This window comes from Mytilus californianus, unplaced genomic scaffold, assembly GCF_021869535.1.
Source record: "Mytilus californianus isolate M0D057914Y unplaced genomic scaffold, xbMytCali1.0.p SCAF_9, whole genome shotgun sequence".
Classification (NCBI taxonomy): Eukaryota; Metazoa; Mollusca; class Bivalvia; order Mytilida; family Mytilidae; genus Mytilus; species Mytilus californianus.
The window spans coordinates 2,857,472-2,882,587 of record NW_026262745.1 but is presented as its reverse complement, the minus strand read 5'-3'; the positions used below and the strand labels follow the sequence as shown (position 1 = coordinate 2,882,587).

The 25,116-nt window shown below is 32.5% G+C and overlaps 1 protein-coding gene across 4 annotated transcripts in view; it reads left to right on the top strand.

Annotated features, from left to right (window-relative positions):
• Nucleotides 1–25,116, top strand: part of LOC127714817 (heat shock 70 kDa protein 12A-like) — a 137,021-nt gene that overhangs the window by 5,299 nt on the left and 106,606 nt on the right. Inside the window, exon 5 of one of the 4 annotated variants that reach the window (XM_052220849.1) lies at nucleotides 121–1,087. The exons of 2 other annotated variants lie outside the window; for them this stretch is intronic. In XM_052220849.1, the coding sequence (XP_052076809.1) occupies nucleotides 121–1,087 (967 nt within the window). Of the gene's footprint in view, nucleotides 1–120; nucleotides 1,483–25,116 lie in introns of those variants that run through there. One more of the 4 variants, XM_052220848.1, reaches the window with a different exon arrangement.

Below are 25,116 nucleotides of genomic sequence, written 5' to 3'. Positions count from 1 at the left end.
GAGGTGTACACACGCGCGTTAATATGTTATTTTCCTAAACCAGCTCTGCAAAAAAAAAAAACCCACTATGCTAATGATATTGTTTTAGTTAATTATTCTCGCTAATTTTTTTTTACACAGGTGGTACAATTGACATCACGGTACAAGAAATCAAACCAGATGGTAATATTAAACAGATTTATATGGCAAATGGTGGTGATTGGGGTGGAGTAAAAGTCGACCAAGCGTTTGACGAATTTATGTTGGATATTGTCGGAATGGAAACGATGGACAAGTTCCGAATTGAGGACAAAGCAGAATATTTGAGCCTATGTAGGGAGTTCGAGGTGAAAAAGCGCGGCATTCGTCCAGACAGCACAGCAAAAATTACACTTCGAATTCCGTTAATTTTAAGTGAAAAATTCCAGGAGGTAAAAGGTGTTTCCTTGAAAGATTCTTTTAAATCAAACAAATCAATGTCGTGGGTGGGTGATAAATTACGTGTTGATCCTGATACTGCTAAAGATTTCTATAGTGAAACTTGCCGCCAAATTACTCATCACCTCAATGGTATATTCCAAGAACCAGCAGTTGTTGACACTGAAATAATTCTTATGGTGGGTGGCTTCTCGGAATCGCAAATGCTTCAGGAAGCAATTAAGTCTGCATACCAAAACAAAACTGTGATAATTCCAGAGGAAGCAGGACTTGCAGTGCTGAAGGGTGCAGTTCAATTTGGATTTAACCCTAAAGTTATAAATCCCCGAATAAGCCGATTTACATATGGAATAAGTACAAACAAACGTTTCCGTCCCCATACCGACCCGGAGGACAAGAAACAAATCGTCAATGATATCATGTATTGTCGTGATAGATTCGGCAAACATGTCGAAAGAGGTCAGCCGATAGAGGTAGGGGAGGTCACCGATCAGAGAACTTATAATCCATTAAAAGGTGACCAGCGTAGAATACGCCTTCCTATTTATGCATCTCTCACAGTTGATCCTGAATATGTAGATGAGACGGAATGTTCATACCTCGGTGATCTTGAGGTAGATGTATCGGACATTCGGGGAGGATGTGAACGGGAAGTCGTGGTAGGGATGAGGTTCGGAGGGACCGATATTGCTGTTGAAGCTGTGGTGAAATCCACTGGAGAAAAGGTGGATGCACGTTTTAATTTTCTGCGTTAACAGCCATATATTTGACACTACTGCTTATTATTTCTAATATAAAGCTAGCAGTATAATTAAAACAACAAATAGAGTATTTCTATATTCTTATACATGGTAGTTCATATTTTATTTTATTTTAGACTGTATGGGTTCAATCGCTATATAACCATTGTTTTAGACAGCAGTTATATATTTTTGTCCATCCGCATATCTAAAAACTTTGTTTTTGTAAATTGTTGAAAAAATCCTAGAGGGGTTTTTGCACATTATATGACGCATTATCGTTTATTAGTAAAGATGATTTAATAAAAGTTAATGTTATAATTAACCTCTCTCTTTAACTTATCTTCGCTCACATTGTTCAGGGACTCTGAAAGTTGTTAATGTTTGTTGTAAATCAATATTTTTGTTAGATGAATGAAGAAGGTATATGCAATTCAGCATTTTGGGAGCATTTTAAATAACACATTTACTTAATTTGTATACTATATTATATGTCTCTGTAAACAGGATGCATACTAATTAAACATAAGTCTTTGTTATGTAAAAATGCTCCATAAATACTGACTTACATACCTTCTAATTCATCCAATAAAACATTGTTTTACATCAAATATTACGGACTGTCAGAGACACCAACAGTATTATATATCTCTCCTGTATACATTAACATTGTCTGACAGTTAGCTGTAATAAAATCAGTACACTAGCTGTTTTAAACATTGGTAAGACTATCGTCTTTTAGAAATGGAAAAGTTACATATGATTAAAGAATATTTAATTAACACGTCTGAGGATCTTCCTAATCTCAGGAAATTGTTGAGAATAAGAAAAAACTGCTATTCTTTCCTGTTGTTATTATCTGGGACTATTCTTCAGGTATTGGTCACCTAATTATATCATCTTGGACTATTATACAGGTATTGGTCACCTGTATCAGAGACATATATGTCTCTGCCTATGTCATCTGGGACTATTATAAAGGTATTAGTCCCTTATATTATCTGGGTCTATTATACAGGTATTAGTCTCGTGTATTATTTGGGTCTATTAAACAGGTATTGCTCTCTTATATCATTTGAGACAGACAACTATATAGTTATTAGTCCTAGCTATAATCGATCGAGTGATACCAATGCAGTGAGAACCAAGAGCCAGGTAGGTGTTTAAGGGACATTAGCTGTCAAGATTTCTTATATTTGATTTATAACATACTTAATCGTATATTCAAATTACAATAAGTCTGAAATAAACAGTTAATTATGCATGTACTCGATAATATATATCAGCATTTCGTGTGTATTTTAGTTTAGACACCATCTAAGTAATCATCGAGATGAACTCCGAAGACTGCCGACGGTCACATAATCCGATATAAACATAAACAGAAATAGAAAGCGACCTCGTGCAATTGGACTTTTCTAGGTTTGTTTGATTTCATGTTATAGGTTTAAAAAATAAGTTAATCATCGTTTTTACCTGTATAAGAATGATTTTTCTGTGGATCGAACCAGTCTACAAAATGACTCACCTTTGTTTCACTTTCAATGTTGATATTCTTTTCCTTTTAATGGCTGAACACGAATAATACATGCGTAACCAATCCCTAGCTAAAGGGTTAAATTGAAGGTCACATGAATAAAGATTAAATGAGGTCGAATTATTCACTTGCAAGTGAATAATTCATCAGCGATGTTTCTTGACTTATTTTGACAAAATTGAACTAAACTGGCTGCTTAAAGCGAATTATTATTTCTCGATTTCACTTTCATAAAAGATTGAACAAAAAAAAAAAACATGTTTTTTTTTTATATCTCGTAGCTTATGTGTTCAACTTACTTTCAATCAATAATTTAAATAACATATGCTGAGTGCCAATAGAAATGCAACATATCATAATGCAAGCCGCTTTTTGGTCCATTTTTGAATAATAATACAAAATTGACCTTGCATGGTTATTTCAGTTTGGTCTCGCATTAAATTTTTTAGTTCAAAAACTTGCGATTAGTTCCATAGGGATCAAAGTCAAAACTCGTAAATTCCTATTCAAATGTGATCACATTGAACCAAAATCAAAAGAAAATAGTAATTAAATCTGCATGCATTTCTGATAACCTTTAATATTGGGGTTCATTATGCAATCCAAAGTGTAAATTTCAATTTTTTGGTTAAAAATGTAGCTATTTTAAACGTTAAATTATGAAAATTTAAAGGCTCTAAATACTGCTGGAAACGTTCTGTATGCATATGCAAAGAACTTCAAAATCTTAAAAAACAATCGGTCAATTTCCAATGAATATATATCCCTGTTTGAATTTCGTAGTACTGGTATATGAAAAATACAAGGGTTGCGTTTCTTTTGGCACTCGGTATATTAAATATTCAATGATGGCAAATCTGTAATAGTTATACACTGAGGGATAGGTCTGTCTGGATAAGAAACACCGACGGCCTCCGGCCGTCGGGGTTTCTTATCCAGACACACCGCATCCCGAAGTGTATAACTAACTTACACCCGATGCTAAACCCTATATTTGTTTACATTGAATATTAAATGAAAAAGAAGGGATAGCATTTTTTTGACAATATCAAACCATGATTAATAAGAATTTTTTTTAAATGAAACCCCACTAGTAACCTTACTTTGACGGTCTTCATTCGAACTTTGAAAAGTGAGTAGATTGTACAAATGTCAAAGTTGCCGTTTTGCATATTCCCGTTAAATCCATGTGCTTATATGGATCAGCAGGTCAAGGTTGGCCATATCGTGCATTCTTAATACAAAAAAAATACATCATGCTCCTTGTATGTAGTTGTCAATATGGACAGGTATGGGACGGACGACATTTTGAGTCAGGCGTTGGATTTGGCAGAAGAATCTAAAGATAACGCAATATTTATAACCCATAAAGGTAATCATAAATTTATTTTACATGTAACTTACGGTTTTATAAAAAAAAAGCCCCCCCCCCCCCAAAAAAAAAAAAAAAACCTCTTCTCAACATTAAACAAACATACTGAGGAATAGGTGTGTCTGGATTAGAAACTGGACGACCGGACACGCTTAACATACAAAAATACAGATTGCATATGTAGGATACCCCCCGTTTTGGGGGCAATCCAAAGGGGGAGGGGGGGTCCGAGCGTTGGAATCCCCCTTTTTACGATCAATTTGTTGAATGGTGACATATGACTGGAAACCCCCCCCCCCCCCCTTTTTTTTATCCTTGGTTAGCACCCCTTTTAAAAATGGCTGGATCCGCCCCTGGGTGCCATCATCATCTTCAACAATCCAAAAATTAATAAATTTATTTTTATGATTAAGACTTAGTCCAAATGTAAACTATATGTTTTAATGTATAATTTACATAAAAGTTCCAGGAGTATTTAAATGCTTTTTTTAATTCAAAATAGATGCTAAAGATTTTTTTCGCTATTGGAATTTCCTGAAATATGTTATTTTTGATTCAGTCATGCTGGAACTATGCGATCACTCTGTTCTTGGAGATGGCGCAGAATACTAAGTTGAAGACATGTCATGAAACTAATTATGTGTTTTTATGACTTGCAGAAACTTTCTAAACCATTTTAATCATCAACCGCCAACTTTTGACATGTTGTTTGCCCTTAAATTAAGAAAAGATTAATCGAACAACCCTTTTATTTTAGATATACACTTGCATATAGTTCCTTTGTAAATCAAAATTTATAATGATTTACTATTTATGAAATAAATTGAAAAAGTATTTTTACATTAACTGAATCAGTTGATAACAACTTTGAAAGTATTATATTATTATCTTATGCTTGTGTAAGTTTTTGTTCTATGAAATCTAGGTCAACATGTGTGTTAATATATCTAAGTTGATTCCCACACTTTTTTGAAATGATATTACTCCAATTCTTTCCATAGGCAAGTAAAAGTCAGTATGATTATAAACTGTCATGATTTTCAAATAGTTACACTCAAGGGTGTAAGTATTAATTGGAAACAACCCCGGTCTAAATTCGCCACATTTAATATCTCATGACCTGTTACATAATTAAATAGGCACAATTTATTACATACATTCTTGACCTCAATAGAAAAACCTTCAAATGTATTATTTATTTTGATCTACACTACATTAAAATATTCTGTTAATTTTGCTAGCTATCTGAATGATTAATCAGACGTGGGTTTTTTTCAAAGAAAAGACAAAAAATGTAAAAATATGTATAAAAAATGCAAGCAAATTTTATTTCACTTGTAAAATCAGTGTCATTATCATCTCACAGAAGTCAATAATCAAGATCTAATTAATTAGTTACAATTATCAGAAATTTGGTTGAAACAATAAACAAAATTGCTTAACTCTTACCTGAGCATTTTCTGCAAAAAAATTTATTTGTTTGTTCTACATTTATATCCCATTATATTGCTATTTGACAGTAATTGGAAATATCTCAGCGTTAGGTATTTGTACATTTAAATTTGAATACAGGAAATGGTTTTTTTTCTTGATGAAGAATAAACACCAATTTAGATGAAAATGAGTTATTATTATTTGTTGTTGAGAAAGTGCATTTCCTAGGCCTCTTTCTGGAAATTATTAAGCCAGTTATAATTAATGGCATATAAAAAATATATTACTTGTTTGACGATTTCCCTGTCCATTCATGTCAATACCATTAAATTGCAAATATTTATAAAAAAAAATCTGACAGTCTAAAATTGAAATATCAATATATATATATATATCATTATTTGCATCAATATTGCGAAATTTCCTACCTGTGGGCAATAACATAGAAATTTAATAGTAAGATTGGAAATGAAAAGATAAAAAAATATTTAAAAAAGTATGGTCAGAAAGAATATCAGACTAGCTATGAATATGGCTGGATCACAACATCGACGATGCTTTGATTTTAATATATCTTGAAACAACTTGTAGTGTACACTATTCGTAATCTCTTGTGTTCATGCTATTAAAAAAAAACCCATTCATATTGTTATGAATAACAATGGACTGTATTTTCGGGATGTAGAAGCAGGGGTTTCCAGAAACCCCGCTCGTCATACCCTGTGGTCAAAATCCATTGTTATTCGTAACAATAGATCTATTCAATTTACACTTGTTTCAGAAATAGAAACTGTGAAGTATAACAATAGAACTGGGGTGTAACAAGTAGAGTCATTGTTTTAATTTTCCTGAACTAAGGTGAGTTATTTTGTAAGTCTTAATTGTAATATGTGGCATTCACATGTCTCAACGTTCAACAATAGCTCGGGGGACATTGGCTTGGACACAACTATTTATTGATATCTTTTTTATTCTGTAGCGCACTATCAACATACATTATACCAATACTTACTTGAATATTTGTACTTTTCAAGTCTTTTGCAAATTTTAATCAACAACATTGTTGAATGCAAGTTTTTAGGCACTGAGAATACATATGTAACGCAGCAACGTACATTTTGTGATAAGGGGACAATACTATGGACATCAACATACATTTCATACCTATATCGTAAAACGAGTTTCGTTTGATTTTCCAAAGTGAGAAAAAGTACAGTAAATGTACATTTATATTGTTTAAAAACATCATACTTGTGATTATTATCTATATAGCAATTTTATCTTTAAATCAGATATAACGTTAAATTTCACAATATTAACTGATACGGCACACATTTCATGCGTCATCTGATTCACATATTTTTTTACTCCAGCCGTTTTTAAAAGGAAAACGAATTTTGCGTTATGAAGGTGTCATGACTTCCATGAACGGGCAAACAAAATGGAGCAATTTTGTGGAAACAAAAGAATCCGCTGCAGTCGTTTAATGTCGAACAGCATCTTGCAAGATGTAACGCAGGACAGAACACAAATTACAATTTTACAAGCTTTGGACTATTATTTCTCATGAATTTATAATCGCACTGCATATTGCTTGCAATATTAGAAAAGATAATAAAATAAACTATCCTTTTATATATCGCATGTTAGCAGTACATGTATATTGTTTTTATTAATACTGAAACATTTTTCAAAATGGATGGAACACGTGTTTCAAAGTAACACCAGTATCTTGCGACGTCTCTCAAAATAACAGGATGTTTAGCTAGCTATAAAACTAGGTTAAACCAACCATTGTCTTCGGGAAATGCCTGTCCCAAGTCAGGAATATGATGGTTGGTTTTCACTCGTTCCGTTGGTTGATAACGTTCGATTTTGTCAGTTTTTATGGACTTCCCCGTTTTGAATTAACTTTGAAGTTCGGTGTTTTTGTTATACTTTTTTGAATGAATAGTCTTTTAGAGCAATACAAATGGTAAAAAACCTCAACTAGTAAATTTCAAGATGCACTATGCCATCCAGTTTGTAAAGTACATTTAAGTAATTTTATGAATCATAATTATCACAATACAGATCCTAAGAAAGCAGCCTCAGACTTTTTAAATATTTTAAAGGTGGCTGCCTCAAAGGAAAATATTTTTTTTACAATAAATCATCAGGTAAGAAGAGACCTTATCGTAAATGGTTTGATTCTGACATCAGTTTGAAGAGGAAAACCATTATTTCAAAGGGTGAATTACTATCTAATTTTCCTTTCAACTCTGTTATTAGAGGTTCATATTTTAAATGCTATAGAGATTATAACAAGTTGCGTAAATATAAAAAAGCGTACATTCAAACAAACTATCTTAATTAGCCTAGACAATTTAAGAGACTCTAATCCAAAACAATATTGGAAACTCATTAATTCACTAAAAGAGCCTACAGAAGATAGTAAAGAAAAATCAGTTGAACCAGAAATCTTGTTCAATCATTTTTCAGATTTAAATAAATCTCCTACATTTTGTGAGTCAAGAATCAGAGAGATTAAATTTAAAAGTAGAACAGATGGAAACAACTAAAAGTTTTTGTGATTTAGATTTTAGATTTTCAGGTAAAGAAATTTTTGAATCCACATCACAGTTAAAATGTGGAAAAGCATCAGGCTTAGATCATGCAGATGGCATTCCGAATGAGATGCTAAAGGCTGGTAGTTCTACACTTAACCCCTTAATTCAGAACTTATTTAATCATGTATTTTCATCCGGCATCTATCCTATGCAGTGGTCATCAGTATAGTTATCCCCTGTTTTAAAGTCTGGTGATCCAAGTAAAACAGATAATTATCGAGGCATTGCAATTAACTCATGCATTGGTAAATTATTCAACTCTGTTTTGAATAGCAGACTTGATAAATTTTTAGATGTAAATTCAGTAATAAATCCCTGTCAAATTGGATTTACTAAGAAATGTAGACCGTGTGATCATGTATTTGTTCTTAAAACTATTATTGATAAATATATAAGTAAAAAAGGGTGAACATTTTTTGCCTGTTTTGTTGATTTTAAAAAGGCTTTTGATATGATAAAGTGATTCATGCAAGGATTAAATATACATTTTTAACAAATAATATAACAGGAAAGTTTTATTCTAGTATTAAAGATATGTATAGTAAAAATGACTTATGTGTAAAAATTAGTGATGGAATGACTCCATGTTTCAAGTCCTGCATTGGTGTGAGACAGGGTGAAGTTTTTGGCTCAAATATTTTAAAAATATTTATAAATGATCTACCAGAAAAGTTCTTATCATGTCCTGATCCTGTTGATATTATTAATCGAAGAATTGATTGTCTAATGTATGCTGATGATGTTGTAATATTTTACAGAAACACATGATGGTTTGCAAAAGATAATTGATATGTTGAATACGTTTTTGTGCAGAATGGTGTTTTGATATTAATCTTGATAAGACAAAGATTTTAATTTTTAATAATACAGGAAAATTTTTAAAATGCCCAATTTATTTTGGAGGAAAAGAGCTTGAATGTGCAAAGTTCTATAAATATCTTGGAATTACATTTACATCTAGTCGTAAATTTAAGCAATGTAAAGATGATTTATATAAAAATCAATTAAAGCATGTTTTAAGTTACAGAGGTGTTTGTCTTCCTCTAATCCTAGTATTACAACTTTTATACATCTGTATGATCATACAACAAAACCAATTCTTTTGTATGGTTGTGAAATTTGGGGAATGTTTACTACTGATTCAGCTGCATGTAAGAAAAGAAATGAATATATTTTAAAAAAGATTTTTTCTCAGGATACATTGCACTACCGAAAGGTCACACAATAAATTTATTTCATACATTCTTGGTGTTAATAGAAAAGCAAGTAATATAGCTGTGATGTTAGAACTTGGTAGATTTCCTATTTATTTTACGGTTATCTTATCAATGTTAAAATATTGTCATAGACTAGAAGGTTTGAAAGATGGATTGTTATATGATGCCTATATGTGTAATAAACAGCTACAATTTTGTAAAGTCAATACATGGTTTTCCAGTATAGAATTTATACAAAAACGATTCAATTACCTAATGTTAATCAAAAACGTGGTACACTATGTAAGTTTGTTAACAATAAATTGTGTGACAGTTTTCTTAAAGTTTGCAATCATCTAAAGTATCAAACAATGAACACTGACAAGATCTGACAAAGGCAAACTTGACCCTTATTTTTCATTTAAAGATTGTTTTCAAAAAGAAAAATATTTAGATATCATTGATTTTAAGAAAAGGCAGTCCATATGTAAATTAGGAATCAGTGCTCACCAATTGAGAACTGAAACTGCCAGATATTCAAAAAATCGTATTTATAGATCTGAGCGCTACTGTTTAAATTGTACAGCTGATAAAGTTGAGGATGAGCGTCATTTTTTAATTATGCTCACTTTATAATAATTTGAGAAATGAACTCTATCAGCATATTTCTAGCACTTGTCAGAACTCTAATAATTTAGATGAATCTTCCAAATTTGTTTGGATGTTAACACAAGAAAACTTAATTATTATGGAAAAAATTGATGATTTTATTGGTATTTCTTTTGGCTTAAGAAGAACAGGTCTTGATACTGTTATTTTATATCAATGTGTTTGTTGTTATTTTAATTTTGTTTTGGCTCCGATTCTAACTGAGGCTTATGGTGATATAATGATATATATTTTATTTTATATTGTAATGTCTTATTGTTGACTAAATTACTTCAATCATTGTACTTGACTTATATGCTCTTTATGGGCCCTGTAATTTGGAAAATAAAATATTCTATTCTATTCTATTCTAATGCAATGAGTACAAAACTGTTGTGATTCCTTCAGTCCTCTATTTGTTCATTGTCAACAGTACATGACGATGATGTATGGTGTTTCCTTTTGATGAAATACCTTGTAAATCACCTGTTTTGGTCGTAAAGGATGCGAGGCTAATATTTTCATACGACAAACTCCCCATCTTTAAATTATAACCTAAAAACAGTAAGCTGTGAAAAATAACCTAAGATACCAGGCTTATAATTGTGTACGCCAGATGCGAAGTTCGCCTACCAATCTACATATGACTCATCAGTGGCGCTCGAATTAAAACAGTTAGACGGCCAAATCAAATATGTAGATGTAGAGCAACAAAACCTGAAACTTCGTGCAAAATACGACTGAGGCAATCTATAAAAAAAAATGTTGACTACTTGGCTTGTGATAGCCGTGGGGATGAAACGTCCACCTGCAGTGGCTTGGATAGAGTGGTTGTAAAAAGTCAATAAAGATGTCAGGTTTATAATTGTGTACGCATGACGCACGGGTCGTCTACATCAGACTCGTCTGGCTCTCGATTTAAAGCAATTGGAAGGTCAATTAAATACGAAAATGTAGAGCTTAAAAACAGGAAATTCCGAAAAAGTTGTGCCAAATACGAGTAAGGCAATCTATACCTGGGGATAGAAAACCTTAGCGTTTCGATTAATTCAACATTTTATATACAACTTACAATTACAGAAAATGAACTTATGAATGATATGTCATCTGAACACAACAGTTCTGACTGCTGGCCAGTGAACACGAAAGTTCTGACTGCTGGCCAGTGACACATTCGACGAATAGTCCATCATCAGTGTCATCGACCCAGAGGTTGTAAAAACTCATCAAATATACCAAGCTTATTATAAGTTTGTACGCCAGACGCGGGTTTAACCTGCATAATACTAATCAATGGCGCTCTAATTAAAACAGTTACAAGGACGAATTACGAATACGATGTTGTAGATCGTTAAAAACTGAAAATTCCAAAAAGTTGTGGCATATACGGCAAAGGCAATCTATACTTGGGGTAAAACTATGGCATGGTATTGGTTGCAAAAATTTGATATTTTTCATTTAAATGCAATATTTTTTATTTAATTGGCATATTTCTTCATTTAAATGCAATATTTTTTTTATTTAAATTGTATATTTCTTCATTTACATGCAATATTTTTTATTCAAATGGTATAATTTTTCATTTAAATGGAATATTTTTTTCATTTAAATGCAATATTTTTTATTCAAATGGTATAATTTGTCATTCAAATGCAGTATTTTTTATTCAATTGGTATAACTTGTTATTTTAATGCAATATTTTTTATTCAATTGGTATAGTAGTTTTTTTATTTATAAGCAATAATTGCATTATGGTAAATTCTTTGACCTCACAAGGTCAAATTTGCAACAACGTTTGTGATTGGTCGGTAATTGTTTGGATTTCTTCCCTTTCTTTCTAAACATGAGTGACCAAGAATTAAAAAAAACGCGTCGGAATATCACCCCTCTAACTAAATCTGGCGTTCGTGCGAGTTCGTGCACTGTGCGAGTGACAAGAAATAATGATTAATTTGACACGCAACCTGTTCATGGATAGAAACAGATACCTGCGTGCATGGCAAAAACGCCTCCAATGAAAACCCTTTCTGAAGAAACTCCCTCAGTCTACACATTGAAATAAAAAAAAACATAGCTAGCCCCCCTTCCCCCCTCTAAGTCCAGATACATGTAATCATGACGTTCTCTGGTGCTATATCATTTTTTACTTTTCTTGATCTTCAGAGACATGAGACATTGCAGGAAGGCAAACATAAATAGAATAAAAAGCCTTCCAGGACGTTATAATTATTTGGACTAAGTCCCCTCTTTTTTGCTAAATGTAGAAAAAAAATCACCTAATTACGACAGCAGAACAAGCTCACAGAGACACACAAGAAGAGACCTGAGCTGTGATACTCCGGAACTAATTCTTTAATAAAGACAATTCGGGATAAATTGGAACCAGTTACTAACCCATGTTACAACAATAGTCCTATGACATAGGACGTACACTGTATATGAAGGCGTGAACTTCATATTTTGGACTATCTATAATATGTGCTCTCATATCTTATACCGCATATCATTTTACATTTAGGATTCGTTCCTGAGCTTTTTTTACTGTTCCCATCTCCGAATCCCTTAAATAGATTTTTTTTTCAAGCCCCACAGTAGTTCAATAACTACTATATGTCTTTGCATAAATAAGTATGCAGGGCATATTTCAAAACATATTTTTTCTTCAGGACTTTTAATTGATTTACTTTTCAATACTGCATTGTGAAAAAGGGGGGGGGGGGGTATACAAGTAACTTTATTTTGTGACACAGTATATAATATAATTAGATACAAATCTCTAATGATTTGTATCCAACAAATTGTAGGATTGTACGTTTAGCTATTATCTAGACCCGTACAAAATGTATATAATAAGATACATTTAACAGGGGCGGATCCAGAACCTCGGTGTCTAGGGGGGAGGGGGTTCAGATTTAGATATTTGTATAGAGATGTATATATGCGAGTTTTGGCAGTAATGGTTATGGCATGTGTGTGAGGGGAGGGGGGAGGGGGTTCAGATCAAAGATCGTTTCTATAATTCTAAATCTTTTAGTTTTTACCATTTCACTCTTTTCTTTATCCTTTGATCTCTATTATATTTGTCCTAAACGTGCGTGACATATTTGCCACTGGATATAAGGCAACCAAAAAACAATCAACGTATTCTTAATATTTCATCATTTCTTTATTATGTTATCTATAGGTTTGGTCCCGCCCCTTATCTATTTTTTGCACATTATTCTCTCTATGTAAACCCAATTCCTGTCCTGATAAATGGTGACTCATGCATAGCATCATATGTGGTTATTAAAACAAGAAACATATTCATATTATAATAATTTACTGTATGCTTGGACTTATAGATAGATGTCATTAGTCCCAGATCATGTAATAAAGTAGGTCTTATAAAAATACATTAGCATTGTAATGATGATTATATATATGTATATATATTTAACAATGCCAATTTTTGGGAAAAAAGGTAGGGACAAGGCGTTTTTAAAACATATTAACGGGGCGCGTTTTTTTGTTCTTCGGTAGTGAGCCAGAAGAAGTCCATTTCTGTTTTTGTTTTGCATTTGGAAGATCTTCTGGCTCTCTTCCACCTAATTTTTTTTGATAGGTTGTTTAGACGGCAGAGGCACATAACAAACATATGGCGTCGTTTAGTCTAAATGACTAATAAATTTATGAATGCAGATATATTAGAATGTGAGCTGTGTTATAAACGTTTTTATAGTATGAAAGCCTTAGTAGGACATCCCTGTAGGACGATAAGCTGGATAAATATAAGAACTACACCGTCGGACAATAACAGTTAAGGGACGATTATTTGATATTCTAGGGAAGGGATTTAGATTGATTGGTTTTTTACGTTACTTGAACACTATTGGGCTATTCCGTGGTGGTCAGTTAAATTTATAGATGAAGGATGGGGAAGGGAAGAGAGGGTATTATTGTTCATTTTAATCTGTCGCTAATCATGCCTATTTTTCAGCTCTTACCAGGCAACCATATTCATATATGAAATCCTCCTGTCCCCCACCCCAACAAATAGATAAATATCAAATGGTTTTCCACTTATTTAACACAATTTTAAATTGATTGATTGTTTGTTGCTAATTTTTAACGCCCAGTGACAAATATTTCATGCCTGTTCAGGAAAACACGAATTTAGAAGTCAGGTATATAATATAAAAACGAAGAGATGGGATGGGATATGATTGCTAATAAGGCAACTATCCACCGGAGTTCAAATATGAAGTGGATGTAAGCAATTATAGACAATCGTAAGGCCTTCAACAATGACAAAAACCTGATACTGTAAAGTCGTCTATAAAAGGCTCGATATGAAAAGTGTGAACAATTCAAACGAAAAAACTAATGGCCTAATTATACATAACAAAACAATTTACAAAATATCAAATATGAGTCGAGACATGAACCAACGACAACCACTAAATTACAGGCTCCTGACCTGGGACAGGCAAATAAAGAATATGGTAGGGTTGATATAAAAACGAAGATGTGGTATGATTGCAAATGAGACAACTCTCCACAAGAGACCATATTACACAGAAATCAACAGCTATAAGTCACCGTACGTCCTTCGACAATAAGCAAAGCCTACACCGCATAGTCAGCTATAAAAGGCCCCGAAATCACAAATGTAAAACAATTCAAACGAGAAAACTAAAGGCCGAATTAATGTACAAAAAATGAACGAAACACAAATATGTATAACACAGCAACAAACGGCAACTACTGAATTACAGGCTCCTGACTTGGGTCAAGCACATACATACAGAATGTGGCAGGGTTAAACATGTTAGCGGGATCCCAATCCTCCCCCAAACCTGGGACAGTGGTGTAACAGTACAACAACATGTTTGTGAGCACTCAACCCATCCCGAAGCTGGGACAGTGGTGTAACAGTACAATAAAAGAACAACCTGCACTAATCAGTTGCAATTAGTCAAAAGATCGGTACGAGACACACAAAAAAAAACTAAAATTAAGACAATAGACACAAAGCACCGACATTAGAGTATTTTCAATTACTCAGTGGAAGTTTGCTCAAAGCTAATAACAACTAGTACTGAAATAAATCTTTTTCTCCCAGACTGAAGTATCAATCAGTACACAACGCGCGGCAAAGGATTTATTAAAAAAGAAAACAGTCTGAGAAACGTCTGGTTTACGTTGTATATAGATATAAGAAGATGTGGTATGAGTGCCAATGAGACAACTCTCCATCCAAGTCATAATTTGTAAACCATTATAGGTCAAAGTACGGTTTTCAACACGGAGCCTTGGCTCACACCGAACAGCAAGCTATAAAGGGCCCCCCAAAAATGACTAGTGTAAAACCATTCAAACGGGAAAACCAACGGTGCCGACTAATCTATTTAAAAAAAAACGATATACTTACATATAGATCCATATACAATGAAAGTTTTTGAAAAGTTGTGGTCCGAACGTTTTGACCATCGAAATTTTGCAATAGAAATAATAGTTAGGACCAGAAGATTTTAACAGCCAGGACAGGACTCGCACGAACGCCAGATTTAGTTTGAGGGGCGATATTCTGACGCGTTTTTTAATTCTTGGTCACTTATGCTTAGAAAGAAAGGGGAGAAATCCAAACAATTACCGACCAATCACAAACGTTGTTGCAAATTTGACCTTATGACGTCAAAGAATTTCCCATAATGCAATTATTGCATATGAATAAAAAACTACTATACCAATTGAATAAAAAATATTGCATTAAAATGACAAGTTATACCAACTGAATAAAAAATATTGCATTTGAATGACAAATTATACCATTTGAATAAAAAATATTGCATTTAAATGAAAAAATATACCATTTAAATGAAAAAATATACCATTCAAATAAAAAATAATGCATTTAAATGAAGAAATATATCAATTAAATGAAAAATATTGCATTTAAATGAAAAATATCAAATTTTTGCAACCAATAACATGCCATATAAAACACCTTATTGTTTGAATAATTCAACATTTTATTTACAGTTAATTTACCAAAAATGAACATAACAATGATATTTCATGTGAACACTAAAGTGCCAAGTACTAAGCTGGTTAAACCCTCTGGAACGGAACGTCCTCCAACAGTGGCATCTACTCGGTGCATGGTTGTAATACTCATCAAAGACACCAGGCTTTTAATTTTGCACAACAGACGCGAGTTCAGTTTGCAGAAGACTAATCTGTGATTGGTTGCATATTGATCTTACTACGATTCTATTAGTTTAAATGTGCTATAAAATTGGGAACTTTGATCTGTTCTTCAGGTGTAACACAACTAATTCGGGCCCGGCCAGAAAGCACATACCAGAAAGTAGTACATATTTAACACAAAATAGTTCTTACGCATGGGTGTAACTTTCAAACTATGTAGAACATTTTGTTTATTTCAGTATCAAATGAAAGCTGAATGACTGGTGATCATTGTAGAACATCTTTTGACTTATAATTTTGAATGATAGAAAATTGCATGAAATTTAAAAAGGAGGGTACATTTTGCCTGTTTGTCAGATCTAAAGTACCTGTTTTGGTACATCCGAAGTTTCGGGAACGAGTTCTCTCTTTAAAGGTTGCCATTCAAGGTATGTTGATTTTTTCAGGACAATACACCAAAATGTGTTGCTTTGACATGCAGTGATTGTCACTTTCTTTGAAATTAAGACAAAAGAGCTGTGCCTGCTTGAAATTGAGGAATTTAACAAAGAAAGCCATAAGCCATGAATTAGTGGTGTACTTCCTTCATGTAACGATAAAGTGTTTAAAAATATTTCAAAATTAAAGGTTTCGCGTGTCGTTCAATCTAGCTAGATTTATGAGATTAACTATTGCCAGAATTGCTATATATTGTCTTATTTCTACATACTTATTCTAAAGGATTGTTTTCGAAATATAGATTATCGCTATTTTGCATATTTTTCCTTTGATCTTTTTTAGTGATAATTTTTCATATCAAGTTTCTCGCTTGAGATACAATATTATCGTCAGAAACATTTAGTTTTACATTGTTCCTTATTAATATAATAATATTTATATATTTGCTTATAGAATAGGTTCACACAATCACGCTCAAATATTATTTTTCCTTGGCCAGCTCGCAAAACAACCCACTACGCTAATGGTATTGTTTTAGTTAACGATTTTAGTATTACAATGATGTTTTTACAGACATCACTGTACATGAATTCAAAACAGATGGTGAAAAAAACAAAAAATAAACCAACACAACTATTCAACAGCGTTCAAATGAAGCGGATTTATGAAACAATCTAAGGTCGCCGTAAACATGTTTGTTAGCACTCAAATCCTACCCTGACATTGGACAGTGGTGTAATACATGTAGTACAGCATAAGAACACATTGGAAAAATCAGTTGAAAATGGCTTGGCTCATATAAGATTGGCACGAAGCACAATACACTACTAGCATTAAAACAAAACACAGAAAGCACCGATTTAAAAGAGTTCTCAGTTATCCGGAGCTAGTTCAAAGCCAATCACAACTTTAAAATAAATTATGTTCTCCGATTATATGATTTGAATTTTAGTAGTGTAAGCTATTTTTGTTATTGCAGTAAACAAAATCCGTCTTACTTTCTTTACAACATAAACAGTTTTAAGCGATAAACATGACCAAATATCAACAATTAAACATAATTCTCATATTTCATTCAAACGTATTAAAACAAAAAATCCCATGATGACATGTCATGTATAGGTTTTTTGTAGTCCTGAGTATGTTGATATTTGTAATCAATAGGATTTTTGTCCCTTATAACAGTTGTCATCATACTGATGTGTGAAGCAAGAAGTATGGCCAAGGCACCGGTAAGCTTTAAAACGCCGTTTCAGTCGTTTTATTGGGATTTATTTTTCAAGTTGTAAGTATAATAGTATACACCTATTGACCGGTTATGAGGGTAATAGACAGTTTGTTGTACCTGAGGGGCGTATGACATTTGCGCCGATTTTATAAATTTTCAATCTTGCATTTGCGCCGATTCACTATGTTCAAGTTCCATTTGCTCCTTTTTGCATTTTAGTGCTGTGCTTTTTTCATGCCTTTAAGAGCTTTTATTGTCCTTTGGTATTTTAAGGCTGTAAATAGATTTGTATTTCACTTGATATTTTATTGCTATACTCAGTTATTTAAGTGGGTGTAAACAGATTGCTTTTAACCTTAAAATTGACTTGTTTTGCTCGAAATCCTACTTCCACTTTCCCATTGTGGGCAAGGGAGTTATATGCATGTTTTAATTGATAATTCATAACATATATATAGTTGGCTAGCGGAAGAGGTTTATAATGATAAATAAAATAATATAGTTTTCACCTTTAATTTACCTGTAAAACAATCGGCGCAAATGAAAAAAATAATCGACGCGGGTGAAAGAAAAAAATCGGCGCAAATGAGACGCAGATCGCCGCAAATGCAAAACGCCGGTCCCTGAGATACCAACTATTGCTCGAGGCAACTATCAAAGGGATAACAAACTTGCTATTACACTCATAACCAGTCATTAAGTGTCTTACTATACAGAACAAAACAACTTTCTACTCCACTAGGAAAACAATAGTCACATAAACATGCACAAGATGAACTATCAGGGTTGTGTTAGCCCGTGTGGTATTTGTCAATATTTTGATTACTGTAATCAAGACCAGGTGCATATAATAAACGCTAGCTATCGTACACCATAGCAATCCCAGATTATGAAGACGCCGTGACGACATACCCATACCATACATTTGTTTTAGTTCTTAGGGGGCTCGCGGGTTCAAATTTTCGCGCCAACTGCGCAGGAAGTTGCGCATCGATATCGAAAGTCAGGCCAAAGACCACAATTAATGATCCCGCTTTTCGAATATAGTTCCTTTTAATTAGAGTGTATTTTTTCTTAATTTTTTTTCTTTCCCTTCCTCACTCATTTCTTAGATTTTTTTGGATGGAAATGAAAGAAGAGAGGTGAAATAAACTTTTGGATGTTGTATTTTAACTGATTTTGATATGGAAAGAGTGATTAGGCCAGGTGCAAAAAGGTGATATTTACAGTTTTCGGAACATCTCTTGACTTGTCCATATGTCACGAAATAGAAGTTCCTTCATAATATTAGTTCCGAATGGAATAAATATTCTGGAATATCATTTCCACTGGAATAAATATTACAGTATATGTTCCTAACGGAATAAATGGTATAGAATATTTGTTCCATCAGGAACAGATATTATGACATTGTTTATAACAAAGTTTCCAGTGGAACTTCTGTTAGGTGGAACAAATATACGTTGACACATAGGGGTATGGATGTGTATTGGCTAAATTTGTAAGATGCTGGGGAGCGATATTTCTGAATGTTTGATATATGTTTGGACTAGTACTGTACTTTACACACACAAAATATTTGACAAAAAGAATCGGTGCATTTTTTTAATGAAACAAAACGCTATAAAGAACTAATAGAGAATTTAATTGTGGTCTGTGGCCAGTCATACATATTGTCGTAATTGTCAATGATAATTAATTTTGATTATTATAAATAATCTATTTTATTTAAATATATAACAAAAGAGTATTGTAATTGAAAACTGTAATTCGAGAATTTTATAAAATTTATTATAGCCTGGCATCCCGGCCCGATATCTAGCTGCGCGTCGTATGCTGATAAGATTAGCCAGGACCCCAGGCTAAATTTATTATTGCTATTTTCATTGTTGCAAATGCACTTCCGTTTTGTGGTAATGGCATGTTCTTGCCGGCGAGAGAAGATAAACACAAGACAAATCACAATAATCGACCACGTGGGCTGCTTTTCATGAATACTGAAACGCAGATCGAAAATATTAGAACACGATCTTCATTTTAGTAGCTTTTGAAGCAGTTTCACACTTGTTTTACATTAGAAAAGGACCCGGAAATATGCGTAAAATGTATGTAATATTTTGTAAACGAACAATGAATAATGTAAGTAATTCTTCTTTAAGTGACCGTTTCTAGCGATACTTCATTTACTGAAGATTCTTCGCCATATAATTTACATCGTCTGCGAATGATCCCAGCAGAAGAGTGATTCACGACCATAAAATCATTTGAAAGTTATTTTTTTAACGGAAATGGGAAAAAAACACCAAAAAAACAGGGACAAAAATTAATGTGTATTATAAATTATATAAAACTGAGAATGGAAACAGGGAAATATGTCAGTACAACAATCCGACGACCAAATAGCAGAAAATGACCCAAAGCCACTATGGGTATGAATCTATGATGGGTATTCAACACAGCAAGAAAATCCAGCCCCCGGAGGCAGGATCCGGTTAGCCCCTAAACAATAATGTATTTTCACATTGAACTTACAACTAAGATCAATAGTACATTGTAAGTCATGATAAACAATTCATATACGATCAATGTTAGTTGTGAGTTTTTTTTTAAATCCACTCCTGGTGTGTTGACTAAATCACCATTTATTTGTGGCTTGGCAGTTGTGTTATATATATATATATATTTATATATATATATATAAAGAAGAAGATGTTGTATGATTGCCAATGAGACAACTCTCCACAAGAGACCAAATGACACAGAAATTAACAACTGTAGGTCACCATACGACCTTCAACAATGAGCAAAGCCCATACCACATAGTCAGCTTTTAAAAGCCCAGAAATGACAAATGTAAAACAATTCAAACGAGAAAACTAACGGCCTAATTTATGTACCAAAAATGAACTAAAAACAATGTCAATCGACAACCACTGAATTACAGGCTCCTGACTTGAGACAGGCACATACATACAGAATGTTGTCTACATCAGACATGTCAGACACCATAAGTAAATTAATACTAATGACCATTTGATTTTTCGGTAAAAAAAGGCAGGAGTTTCATTCTTTTGCAAACAGAATTTTCATTTACTCTGTTGTTAGTTTAGATTATTAGTCCCCTACCGACGAAGTCAAAGGGGACTTTAGGTTTGCACTTTGTCTGTCTGTCTGTAGATTATTCATGTAAAACTTGGCACATATCAAACTGTGTTGATTATTTAATAATAACATGGATAAGGTGAGGTACATATTAAACTATATATTTTAAACAATTTACTGTTGTATTAAAATTTTGTTCTCTTTGCAAAATTTTATGTCAAATGTCTTAATTAATAAAGTTATATCAGTATTTGTTTTGCTAGAACAGTACACTTTTCATGGACAGAATTAAAAAGTTAGATTAATTCAAATCAGGCTATGCTTGTTATAAATTAGTTGGAATTGAAAAACGGGGTACATGTAATAGTCCTTATAATTATTATCACAGTGGCAAAATGTAAAAGGTTATTCATGTTATTTCATTGGTTCGATACTTTTATAATTTCTTTATTACATACAAATGAATGTACATTTTTTGTACATTTTAACATATTGGAAGTGAACGTCCATGTTTTGAGTTAGAGCTGGTAGATATTCTATGATTTTAATATATATTTTTGCCTAAAAGTAGAACATTATATTAAAAAAAAGATGTGGTATGATATCCAATAAAACAAAAGAACAAATGACACAGAAATTAACAACAATAGGTCACTGTACCACAACATGCTCAACAATGAGCAAAGCCCATACCACATAGTCAGCTATAAAAGGCCTGTAAAAATCTTTTTGAGAAAGTGCAAGTCTAGTGGGATTTTTATACGCTCGTTTACGGGACATATTATGGTATACCATTGTCCGTATGTCCGTCCGTCGTCAACATGTCAGACACTAACTCAAAAACGCTTTAAATAATATGCATGAAACTTTGGTGAATTGTTTATATCTATTGACGTGAGCTCCCTTTCGTTTTTTATAAATTTCAGATTTACCGTTTCTGAGTTTTGGGGTTTTATTCATTAAAAAAGGGGGGATTTTCCAGTTTTCCGACAATAACTCAAGAATGCTTTCATCAACTTGCAAGAAATTTTGGTGAATTGTTTATATCTATTGACATGAGATCCCTTACGATTTTTATAAATTTTAGATTTTACGTTTATGAGTTACAGGGTTTTATTCATAAAAAGGGGGATTTTCCAGTTTTCGGACAATAACTAAAAAATGCTTTCAGCAGTTCTCATGAAACTTTGGTGAATTGTTTATATCTGTTGATGTAAGCTCCCTTTAGAATTTTATATATTTTAGATTTTACATTTCTGAGTTATGGGGTTTTATTCATTAAAAAAGAGGTGATTTTCCAATTTTTTGGACAATAACTCAAAAATGCTTTGAGCAGTTCGCATGAAACTTTGGTGAATTATTTATAGCTATTGATGTAATCTCCCTATTGATTTTCATAAATTTCAAAAATGACATTGAGAAGAAATTGAACTTTATTTGTTTATAGTCTGACAACAGATTTACTAAGTATTGCGCAACAGCACAGTGTATTGCACAACAGCAAGAAATCTTTAATTGAATATAAATTCAATTCATATAAACAATTTCAAGTTCTTTGACTACATTTATTCAGAAACCTATAATATGTCAAATATTTAATTACAATCCAAATTCAGACCTGTATCAAGCTTGAATATTGTGTCCATTTTTGCCCCAACTGTTCAGGGTTGGACCTCTGCGGGCGTATCCAGCTGAGCTCAGCAAAGCAGATTATTTTTTATATTTTCATTTACCGGGTATTGTCTAAAAGAAATGCAGTTAACAAAATGTTACAAATGTGTATCCATGATTTCGAAAAAAGGGGCAAAAGGCTTCCCAAACTAGGCAACGTTTGAAGTGGGAAGGCTATGAATTAACCATATATGTACCTCCCTTAAATCCACCTCTGTGAAATAATGAAATAATTTTATTTTCAAACTGAATAGACATTTTTTATAGATTTTGCATGACCTTAGACCTTAGATTAGGGAATTATAAAAGAGTTGACAAAGTAAAAATACAATCTTTATTAAAGACAATACATGTACTGATATATCCATTTTAATCATTTAGCTTAGGTAGTTTATTTTTTACATTTAATAATTTAACAATTTTAACTACATGTACGCATATCAATTTTATGGTTTAAAAAATTTAATATTGCAAAAATGTGCTTTTTAAATGCACTAATATATTATGAAGCATGTATTTTAAGAAATTGAAGAATCATTCAATGTATCAAATATTCAAGATTTATTACAATAATTATTATTCAAAATTTAAATTAATATGTGCCTGTGCCTGAAAAATAAAAGATTATCAAAAGAAGGTGGCTTTACATGCATGACATAAAAATGTATTTTTTTCTACCAATTTAAAATTTTTAAGGTTTTTTAATTCTTCCACATGAGTATAAAATGTTCTTGGCCATGTATTATTTAATTAAAGAAAAATGACTGTGCAAGGGGCTGTATAGCCGCTGCCAGTCAAGGTCATTAAAAACTCCCATCATCATCATGATTGATAAAAGTTATTTGGTCAATTTAGGCAATAACGCATATTTACACATAAAAATTAATACAGAAGCTATAGGAAATAAATTCTTTTTGCATATGTTAAGAAGTACAATGTATGCTGATGCTGGGGGGTGGGGGGTGACAGGTATTTGCATTAAAGTTGGCCTGCTACTAATCAAACCATGCTTTTCAACACTTTTAAATTAGTTAATTTTTTTGGGGAATTTATTGAATCTGAATAAGTAATTTATGGGAACTGAAATATGATCATAAATGAGTACTTTTGTCACAATACTGCATGTTGTTATTTTTTTTTATTTGAAAAAGTTGCCAAGATTGGATTTTATTATGCCCTGCCACAAATGTGGATGGATTATATAGATACTAATATACCCTTGTCAGTCCATAAGAATGTACATCCCTTTCCAGTTAAGTTTTGCATTTAGCTCCATTTCTCAGAAACTAATGGTAATATATCAATGATATTTTTTTTCCACAGATACTAGTAGTACAATACATTACTTGAGTCACTATGACCTACATTTATTGCTTTTGTGTCTTTGGTTAAGTCTTGTGTTTAGGTTCATTTCACAGAAACCTATTGTGATATATCACCACTACAGTATTCTTTTATGGTACCACTCAGGTCATCAACAATTTGATTACTGTGACCTACATTTAATGACAGGACATCCTGTGTCTTGTAGACACAATTTCTACTTAATACAAATCTAATAACACACTATTTAACCTGAAATTTTTTATGTTATGTAATTTCAAAAGCATAAAATGGATAAATTGACAGATATAAAAAAGGATTAAATGGCGGGTGTATCAGGTTCAACTATCTCATTTATTAATTTTTATACATAAACAAGTACTAGGAAATGAAAGAAGAATTTGTCTATGTCAAACTTAGATATAAATGGATCCTCTAATAATTCCATTATACAACAAACATAGAAGTTGTCCTGAGTGCTTTATTTGTCAGCATTGTGTATAAAATTTCAAATATATAAAAAGATGGGATATATGGGGCATGATTGCCACTGAGAAAACTTGCCACCAGAGACCAATAGAGATAGAAGTTAAGAACTATATGTCCCCATATGGCCTTCAACAATGAGCCAACTCCATAAGCAAGCTATAAAACCAAATGACAAATGTAAGGCAATTCAAACATGTCAAAACAGCCTGATTTATGTACAAAACACAAAAAAAAAATTAAAAAAAATACCTTCTTGCAAAGTTTCATCAAAATTGGAATACTAATGGTGGAGATCCCTGGGGTGGGGTATTTATTGCAGATGAGGGATTGTCTTGTAAACTGAAAAATCAGTGTAAGTCAGGTGTCTGAGTGAGTCTAGGTTTCATAAAAAAGGCAGAGTCTCAAAGTTTTATTACAATCAAGCAAGAGATACTTAAATTATCAACTGAAACCAGTGGTATTAAGCAAGAGAATGGACAGACAAACTAAGAACTATTTGCCCCAGGGATTCCACAGTTCATATGAATATGCAGGTTTTAAAAACAAACACACCCCTACTTTAATAGATACTGCCTGCTCATTTTTCAAATTGTATGGTCTTGAATTTGAACTGAAAATTAAAAAAAATCCCAAATATGAGTGATTTTCCTTTTTGACTGCTGGTTGCCATGGCAACCAATATGCAAATCAACTGCACTTGTTTGGAAATGTTATATATA